General features: G+C 36.4%; 3 protein-coding genes across 3 annotated transcripts; all 3 read right to left on the bottom strand.

Moving 5' to 3' along the window:
• Positions 1–2,736: 2,736 nt before the first annotated feature.
• LOC113771030 lies at positions 2,737–5,082 on the bottom strand. The gene is made up of 8 exons (XM_027315659.1): positions 4,986–5,082; positions 4,623–4,882; positions 4,348–4,551; positions 4,175–4,267; positions 3,999–4,100; positions 3,572–3,904; positions 3,075–3,311; positions 2,737–2,946 (listed from the first exon to the last, which is right to left on the bottom strand). Exons 1-8 carry the CDS (start codon positions 5,080–5,082, stop codon positions 2,926–2,928), a joined length of 1,347 nt encoding a protein of 448 aa, XP_027171460.1. The 3' UTR covers positions 2,737–2,925.
• A 191-nt stretch (positions 5,083–5,273) lies between these two features.
• LOC113772523 lies at positions 5,274–6,721 on the bottom strand. Its single transcript, XM_027317135.1, has 4 exons — positions 6,615–6,721; positions 6,222–6,530; positions 6,019–6,118; positions 5,274–5,930 (listed from the first exon to the last, which is right to left on the bottom strand). Exons 1-4 carry the CDS (start codon positions 6,695–6,697, stop codon positions 5,283–5,285), a joined length of 1,140 nt encoding a protein of 379 aa, XP_027172936.1. The 5' UTR covers positions 6,698–6,721; the 3' UTR covers positions 5,274–5,282.
• Positions 6,722–6,866: 145 nt separating this feature from the next.
• On the bottom strand, positions 6,867–8,341 carry LOC113771032. The gene is made up of 2 exons (XM_027315660.1): positions 6,979–8,341; positions 6,867–6,889 (listed from the first exon to the last, which is right to left on the bottom strand). The coding sequence occupies exons 1-2, from the start codon at positions 8,339–8,341 to the stop codon at positions 6,867–6,869; spliced, it is 1,386 nt and encodes a 461-aa protein (XP_027171461.1).
• Between the last annotated feature and the right edge of the window lie 908 nt (positions 8,342–9,249).

Raw genomic sequence — 9,249 nt, forward strand, 5'->3', positions numbered from 1 at the left:
AGTAGACAGGGTCTTGTCCCCCAATCTTACTCCGATGCTTAAGTCAGTTATAGTTCGGGAGTTGAATATGTAGATTAAATTGCGTCCCTCATTGGGGAGTATTAGATGAGTATTCATAGTACTTGTACCTATTAATGGAATGATGAGGTTTACCTCCTGCCTGACATTATGAAGCAATTTAGGGCGATGGTGTTAGGTGTAGGTCTGACCGGTAGGGTGGCTGGTAGTCAAATCACTCTATCAGTCACAAGTTACACAAATAACTGAGGTGTTGGTAATCTTGAATAAAGAGGTAGATGAGATAGAACGCATTTTCAATGTAACCTTGTGGGTCACCTCGTCTGGGGAAGTGTCTGTTGTCAATAGGGAATGAATGAGCAAATAGAGCCCGGGCAGACCGAGGTGCCCATAGTTCCAAAAACCAATTTCCTGTAGTGGCTGCTCTCGACTAGTTGGGTTACACCAATACCAAAATCCACATTTATCCTTTTCACAAACAAAATGCAGCATGCCTTTGTTTGATTCTTTGAATCGACAATTTTCACCTAGCCTTCCTCCCATAATTACACAACCTATATTGATATCTCAAATCCCTACTGCTACCACTGATAGAGCAATTATTGGGCACATTTTGCACTGCTATTTTGTCCTAATTTTGGCTACTTACTGTGCTAAGTATTGAGTTTTTGCTCATATTTGATATTTGTGTGAATTGTAGGAGGTTGGTGTCAAAAGTACTCTCCTGAGGCAAATTTTCAAAAGACTCTTTATTTCATGACGTGCCCACGCCAGAAACTGAAGAGAGACACCTAAAAGACGGACCTCGCGGGATTGGTAGCAAAAGTGGGCAATTGGGAAATCAAAAGGCTCGTGGGCCGCAGAGGTGTAGAGGATAAAAACTCTAATCCTACAAAGCTTTAAGGACTTTGAAGCTTACCTTTCTTTTCGGCGGCTATTGTGAGGGAATTGGCTAAAAAGCCAGAATCACGTGTAATCAAGAGATGAGCTTTTGCTTTTGTTCTAGAGATGTTTCCTTTCTTTTCGGCGACCAATAGAAACAAAGCCAGAATCACGTGTGATAGATTAGATGAGCTGTATTTCTTCGGAGAGAACGATGGACGTTTCTGCTTTTGCTTTTGTACGAATTTCGTAAGACTTTTGTTTTATTCCTTTTCTTCTCCGGACAGACACGAAACAAGAGAAGGGGCTTAAAGACTTTTTCTTTTGCTTTCTGCGTTACTTCATCTTTCTCAAATTCTTTGGCAATTGTGTGGATGGAATCAATCAAACCATGCGAGATTGATACGATAAGGAGCGGCTAGTTTTCTCCTCTACCCAAAGGTCGACGCGAAGGTGCGGTCCATAATATCTGTGAGATCTAATCGAATTTTCATTATTTCTTCCAATTCATTACTATTCGTGTGTTTCCTGGATTAATTGTTCATGGGTATTTTATTAATTGAGTATCAACGGTCGGATATTTAATTTAATCTAATAGCCTACTGTCACGTTAATTAAAGAATCCGTAATTGTTCGTTTAGTTGACAACTAGTGACTACCACCATAATTGGCTTTGTGTTGGAGAAACGTAAGATCTAGTTTAAATAAATCCTCATAGCGTGTATATTGGATAGGGTTGGGTTCTTCTAGCTTTAATGCAACTGGGTAATTAAATTTCTACGATCGTACCTAGGGTTATTTTCTGGTTAGAGAAGCAGTCAACGGTCGTACCTTGACTGTCGAAAAGTAAGGAAGAATTGGCTGTCAAAGCTTGTTGATGGCTATAACCAACCTAGTGACGAATGAATGAAATATCTTTGCATCGATGATCATTTGAATGGACGGTGTCCGAAAAGTTACACCTTTGGCTAGAGTCATATTGGTTATTGATTAATTCCTATTTACTTCTATTAGTTGTTTCATTAGTTGATTAATTAGTTATTTTATATTCTCCAAACCCCCTCCCCCCGATACTTCAGATTCTAGAAGAAACGAATAATCTCCAGTCCCTGTGAATTCGACCCTACTCACCGCTATATTCAAAATTTGTATCTTTCTTGAGTAGGCACTACTACAAAAATGTCATTTTATGACATTTAAAAGCGTCATTATAGCTCGATGTAATGACGTTTGAACTATAATGACGCTCTGCTAGAAACGTCGTCCATTCCAGCGTCACTATAAGTTCATGACAGTTATATGAGTCCTAATTTGTAGTTCTATTGGCATTTATAAACGTTATTATTTATCGTTTTAATGACACTTTTAAATGACAAGAAATGCTGGAGAACGGTTAAGGTTATATGAATCTAAAGTGATACTCGATGCCTGTCATTTATTGGATCTATCATGACGCTTCTATTATGTAAGTACAATAAGATAGTATGACACATTCGCCGTATAAGTAAAATGAAATATTATGACACTTTCATGGTGTAACTAGATTAGATTGTTCTGACACTTGTTAATATGAAATTTTGTGAATATTATGAACCGCAAAACTCGAAGTGGTGACACTTTTAAGTGTCAATACATCATATTGCATTAGCCCTGTATCCCATCCGAGGTTTTATACCCAAAAGTAGAATCACATTTCATCCTGCCTACACAATATAGATTCTAATTTTTGCAATAATAAAGTTATTACTACCACCTTATAAAGGAAAACCAAGGCGATTTACATTTTCATAGTAATCACTGCAATACAAGTAGCCAAAATGGTGCAAAAGTACTGCATTGATCCAAGCAACTGACATTGCTGCTATGTCAACAAATTACATGCCAATTCAGAGATTTTTCAAAAGTTATGAGTATTACAGTAGCATTGCCAATACATATCAAAGAAGCAATAGTTCAACAAGAACTCAACAAAAAAAGCATTGACAATGTCTTCAAAAAATAGCCATTTGACCCAAGGACGATCCTTTAGTTTTCTTCAAGAATCACCTACAAGTGTCATAAACCAAGAAATAGAAGTTACAATCACATCTACAGCTCTTCTTTTACAGTTTTAATGTTAGAAAATAAATAAAAGCTAAGTTAACCAAATGATAAAGATAAGATAAAAAGATTACCAGGTTTATTGGCCAAGCAACAGCTACTCCAATTGCATCTCCAATCTTGAGAAAATTATGGTATGGCCTCATTAGCTCTTCATCATTCTCCACAGGCACATTCACATGAATTTCACACCAATGTGATCCCAAAGGTATGTCACCAACTTCAGCAGTTGGATCCAAATTTCTAACCACACCAACAGCACAAATTTTGGACGAATCAACCATGCTTCTTATTGTAACTTTATCCCCAACCTTGAAAACAAATTTTATAAAACATATAACCACATATAAGAGAGCAAGTCTTGAACAGATATTTAATACACAGTATCACAAGAACCAACCCAAAATGACAGCCACAACAAGTACCAAAATCAAAGTGTAGTCCATTACAATCAATAATGATATCCAAAACAAGAATCTCAACAATTAACATATAGCAATTACAAACATGTTCATGAAAATCATTTGTGAACGCAGCATGTAAAGAAGGTCATTATTGAACTGTTTATTACTTTTATTGGCCGAGAAATAGCATTTGATGACTGTGAAGTATGTCTTTGCGAAGATGGCGAAATTTGTCCTTGTGATCTTCCTTGTTGAATTGATTCTAGTTGCTGAATTCTTCGCTCCATTTTTGACATCGCAGCGCTTTGTTCCATAACCAAGCGAAAACATGTTGAACGACTTGGTATATCGCCCCACAAATCAGATTGTGTAACTCCTAAACCATATGTACGAACTCTTCCACTCCTTTCTTCACCCATTACTTTTGCATACACGTCATTCCTACCCACATTATCTTCTTCTCCTTCCGGAAGTTGATTTTTTAAGCTTTCCATCTCCTCCTAAAATTAACAATTCAAAGTTACTACATTCTCGTTCTTATCGTAACAGAAAAAACCTGTTTATGAATGAAGTGAATAAGCAGCAACAACATACCATTTTTTCCCCAACTTCAAAACTAGATGGCACTCCATTAGAATTAGTGTAGCATATGGTGAACATATCTGCTCTAGAGAGAGAATGCCCAACCTCTTTTTCCTACATATAATAGTACATCCCAAGAATATATCAGAATGAAAAATTAGATGTTGTTACCAATTTATATATTATACCTTTTCTACTCGAACTTGAGCAAATGGCTTTTTCCCTGTACTATGATTCATCTTTTTCTTCTTTCGGTGCTCCTTGTTTGTTGCAGATATGCTCTACATAGTTAAACATAACAAAAAATAGTTAAGTATAGGCAAACAGAAAAAATGATCACGACTTTGAGAGCATTTCATACCTTTGCCTCTTCGGAAAGCCATTTAGTCAAAATATTTCTCCATTGCTGTGGAAGAACTCGTTTTGGTCTTTTAAGCACTTGACTTTCAATTGACTCATTTGGATTGAAATAAGTTTTCTTGAGAGCATGCTTCCAGCTTCTCCATTTCTTTCCTACTGATTGCTTAACTCGTTCTTCTATGCCAATAGGGAGATCAAATTTTTCCTGTAATATTGAACACTCAATTAAAAGAGAACAAGCATTCAACTAATGTAGTAGGTTCAAGAAATGGGTACCTTTACTACATCTATCATGTCATTCTTTAAAGACTTGGGAACTTTACGCCAACTATCAATGTCAATTGGTGCATATTTTCCAATTCTTGCCAATGCTCCCAAAAATTCATTGAATTTGCTTCTATTTGTACCAACTGGCTCACCAAGTGTATTGAATTTCACTTTAATTCGCTTGTCAGTACCATGTCTACCCCAAATGTGTCTCATATAAGTTGGTCCCCGAGTTTTCTTAGGCTCCTGATCATCATCAGAACCACCACCTGCAAGTATAATAAACAATTATGACATATCTTATGAAATAGAAACTATTGTTATAGATTATATCTAACTGAAATATTAAGTAATTAGTAATTAATAACATACCAGTGCCTTCCTCATTTTCCAAATTTTCAGGATCTTCATCACGCAATTGAAAGCTCCTTGATCCTCGATAGCTTGAACCTCCTCTTGTTCTCGCCATATTTGTATAACTACAATTTTAAATTCATAACAGAAAGTGTACAGCTAATAGCATATTAACATGTAATAAACAGCAAAGCATAAAAAATTTAAGCATGTAGATACACCACAATTCAATACATAAAAAGCAACCGAATTTACTGGACATTAAAGCGAAATGAAAAGATAACATTCATTTAATTTATATAAGATACCCAAAGATCATCCCTTGGAACTAGATGCCACTCTAGTAGTATCAACTATTTCTCCTATGACACCTTCTCGAACCCAATTAATATCATCAAATGTCTCTCTTTGATGACTACTTGAAGGCTGACTTTGCAAGTACATCTCAACATCTATGGGATCCATCTTCAAATCATCTCGTGGTACAGTTGGAATAACAACATTCCACCCCTTATCCAAAGGATCCTCCACGTAAAATACTTGTTTCACTTGGGATGCAAGAACGAAGGGTTCATGGTGGCGCTTCACATTCATAAAATTCACAAGTGTAAACCCATCATCATCTTGTTTCAATCGTTTCCCCTTAGAGACCCAATCACAGTCAAACAAAACCACTCTTCGACCTCCACCATAGTCCAATTCCAGAATATCCTTTAAGACACCATAATAGGCCAAGTCACTTGAAACCGGATTCATATCCTTGGTGCTTGCGAAACTTGATGTTATTGCAGTAACAATCACCCCACTATTCTGATTTTTTCTTTTGCTCTCCAAATATTTTGTATGAAATCTAAAACCATTCACAATGTATCTCTCATACTTCAAACCCACAACATTTGGACCCTTGGCCAATAATCTCAAATCTTTTGAGATAACTTCATTCTCGGGTAGAAAATCATCCACCTATGCAAAATAAAAAAGTAAATTAATAAAATAACTGTACAGAATTTGGACAGCTAAAAGCACAATGATACTTTGTATATTAACTCACATGGCTGTCAAACCAATTTGCAAATGTCTCACTATGAATCCGCTCCTTTTCATGTTTTGAACTACGCAAATGCTGCTCTTCAACCAATTTACGATGTTGGCTTCATCAATTACAATAGTCAATCAACATAGTTGTCTATATACATCCATCATTATTAAAAGATGATTAGTTTTATACAACAAGTATGGAGTACAATTACTTACTTGATATATGGATCCATGGCTTCACAATTGAATATCACATATTGATGTGCCTTTTTTATGGTTTCATCATCCATTACAACTGAATTTCCTTTTCCTAATGGCCGACCTTGTATAGAAAAAATCTCAAGTCCTTCAGTTGAACTTTCACCTCCATCTTCATTTCTACTTGATCGATTGAACTTAGTTGTCACTTCATCAGACAAGTAGAGAGAGCAAAATGTCAAGCACTCATCAACTAGGTACCCCTCTGCAATTGAACCTTCAGGCCGACTTCTATTTCGTACATAATTTTTCAAAGTGCATAGGTACCTAAGACAATTACAAATGTAGTAAGTGATTAATAATGATACTCACATAGCAATAAAATAGAAATTATAAAGTTATAAAAGTTACCTTTCAATCGGATACATCCAACGATAATGTACTGGACCAGCTATCCTTGCTTCGGTTGCTAAATGAGTGGTCAAATGCACCATTATAACAAAAAAAGATGGTGGAAACACGCGCTCTAACTGGCATAGTACAACAGCAATTTCCTTTTCCATACGAAGCAGTTCCCGAGGACAAAGAGCTTTACAACATAAATCTCTAAAGTATTTGGACAGCTTTATCAACGGAGACCGCACCGATTTTGGAAGAAGTTTTCTATAACAGAGTGGTAACAGTTGCTGCAATAATATGTGATTGTCATGACTCTTAAGTCCGGTTAGCTTGGAAGGTTTCAAATGCACGGACTTTGAAATTGTGGCTGAATAACCATCCGGTACTTTAACCTTTTTCAGAATTTTACAGAATAACTCTTTCTCCTTCTTATCCAAATAGAAACATGTTGGAGGCAAGTATGCTCTCCCAAACTCATCTGTAATAGGATGAAGACCTGCTCGTATGCCCATTTCTTCCAAATCACGCCGTACACCAAGGTTATCATACTTGCCATCCACATTCAATAATGTTCTAACTATTGTCTCACATACATTTTTCTCAATATGCATGACATCAAGACAATGACGTAACAAATTGTTCTTCCAATATGGCAAGTCAAAAAAAATGCTTTGTTTCTTCCAGTTAAAGGGTAATTCAGGGTTATCATTGACTGCCTTCCCAAATTTGATTTTATAAGACCTCAACTCCTCCAAGATCATATCACCTGTCAAGCGGGGTGGTGCAACTCTATGTTCTTCCTTTCCATCAAAGTTACGTTTATCTTTTCGATATGAATGCTCCTTTTCCAGAAATCGCCGATGACCCATGTAACATTGTTTTGAACCATGTCTTAAATGGTGTGAAACGGTATGCTTATGACATACTGGACATGCTAAATAACCTTTAGTACTCCAACCAGATAAATTAGCATAACCAGGAAAATCACTAATGGTCCAAAGTAAAGCAGCATGCATCTGAAAATTTTCCTTTGATGATGCATCATAAGTAGTCATACCTACATCCCACAATTCCTTCAACTCAGCTATAAGAGGTTGAAGGTAAACATCAATGTTATTCCCAGGTGCATATGGGCCAGGAATGAGTAGTGACAACATAAAGTATGGCTGTTTCATGCACATCCATGGTGGCAAATTATAAGGCATCAGTACTACCGGCCATGTACTATGGTTCACATTCATAGATTTAAATGGATTAAATCCATCAGAAGCTAAACCCAATCTGACATTACGAGGATCTTTTGCAAATTCGGGATTTTGGTAATCAAATGATTGCCAAACCGGAGTATCTGCAGGATGTCTCATGCGACCATCCTTAGTACGACCCTCGACATGCCATTTCATGGAAGATGCTGTTTTAGATGACATGAACAGACGCTGCAATCTGGGTTTAAGCGGAAAGTGCCACAAAACCTTGTGGGGAACCTTTCTTTTTTCACCAGTAGGATCATCCTTTGTTCCTTCCCACCGTAGATGCTTACAAGTGTCACATTTTATCTTTGATTCATCTTTTCCCCAATACAATGTGCAATCATTAGGACATGCATCATATTTTTCGTATCCAAGTCCTAGTTCTTTCATTGTTTTTTTTGCTTCATAATAAGAATTGGGTAGATTTACACCTTCTGGGAGTGCTTGCCTCAACAAATCAAGAAGTGTATTAAATACAGAATCGGGCATTTTGCTGAGACATTTAATATGTAACAAGCGGACCAGAAAAGATAGTTTAGAGAATTGCGGGCAATCTGGATAAAGGGGCTGCTTCGAATCATTTATTAAATTGTAGAATTTTTCTGCCTCAATATTCGGCTGTTCTGGTTCTAATCTTTCTCCCACATCTAGGTTCTGGTTTAGAACTCCTACTGCATCTTGTAACAACCCCTGCATATCATCTATGGGATTGAGTGGTGGAACTTCATTTGATGAGCCATGTGAAGATGTATGATGCAAATTCGAAGATAGCTCTCCATGAGCTAACCATTGAGTATATCCCTTAATAAATCCTTTCCATATCAAGTGTGATTTGGCCTGCTCTCTCGTGACAAATACCCCATTCCCACACCTAATGCATGGGCATAAAATCATCTCCCCTATACTTCCATTCGTAAATGCAAAATCAAGAAAATCTTCTAAACCAGCTTTATACTCATCACTTGATCGTGACATACTCATCCATCTTTTATCCATGTTCACATAGATTCTAATTATAAAAAAAAAAAAAAAGCTTCATTAGCATCTACAAGATAGTTCTACCTAAACTATTACTGATTTTTGCATAAAATATTTACTTAGATAAGAAAACTAATTTCAATGAGATTAATAGAAGACACAAATCACTCACGAAATATCTTCTAAAGTAAAGATACCAAAAGTATCAAAACAGAATGTTAGCACCAATCCAAGTGTTCTAGACATATCAGAACAGAATCTTCACATATCCAGGTGTTCTAGACATTTGAGTAATAAGAACTAATCCAAAAGTATCAAAACAGAATAATATCAAAAGGAAAGACGGCAAAAGTTCAATTCCAGATTGTAACACACAAACTATAAAACATATGGTAGGTACAAAAGAACTTTTCTTAACT

The sequence above is a fragment of the Coffea eugenioides genome, chromosome 5 (assembly GCF_003713205.1).
Source record: "Coffea eugenioides isolate CCC68of chromosome 5, Ceug_1.0, whole genome shotgun sequence".
Lineage (NCBI taxonomy): Eukaryota > Viridiplantae > Streptophyta > Magnoliopsida > Gentianales > Rubiaceae > Coffea > Coffea eugenioides.

Excerpts from the sequence above, each read along its gene's own strand:
- LOC113772523 (XM_027317135.1), bottom strand. The coding sequence starts at position 6,697 with ATGGTGCATTTGACCACTCATTTAGCAACCGAAGCAAGGATAGCTGGT. Across the intron at positions 6,531-6,614 it reads TGGATGTATCCGATTGAAAG|GTACCTATGCACTTTGAAAA; the intron begins GTAACTTTTATA and ends TAATTGTCTTAG. Across the intron at positions 5,931-6,018 it reads CAAATTGGTTTGACAGCCAT|GTGGATGATTTTCTACCCGA; the intron begins GTGAGTTAATAT and ends TATTTTGCATAG.
- LOC113771032 (XM_027315660.1), bottom strand. The coding sequence starts at position 8,341 with ATGCCCGATTCTGTATTTAATACACTTCTTGATTTGTTGAGGCAAGCA. Across the intron at positions 6,890-6,978 it reads AAAGGTTAAAGTACCGGATG|CAACTGTTACCACTCTGTTA; the intron begins GTTATTCAGCCA and ends ATATTATTGCAG.
- LOC113771030 (XM_027315659.1), bottom strand. The coding sequence starts at position 5,082 with ATGGCGAGAACAAGAGGAGGTTCAAGCTATCGAGGATCAAGGAGCTTT. Across the intron at positions 4,268-4,347 it reads GGCTTTCCGAAGAGGCAAAG|AGCATATCTGCAACAAACAA; the intron begins GTATGAAATGCT and ends TTAACTATGTAG. Across the intron at positions 3,312-3,571 it reads CTATTTCTCGGCCAATAAAA|GTTGGGGATAAAGTTACAAT; the intron begins GTAATAAACAGT and ends TTTGTTTTCAAG.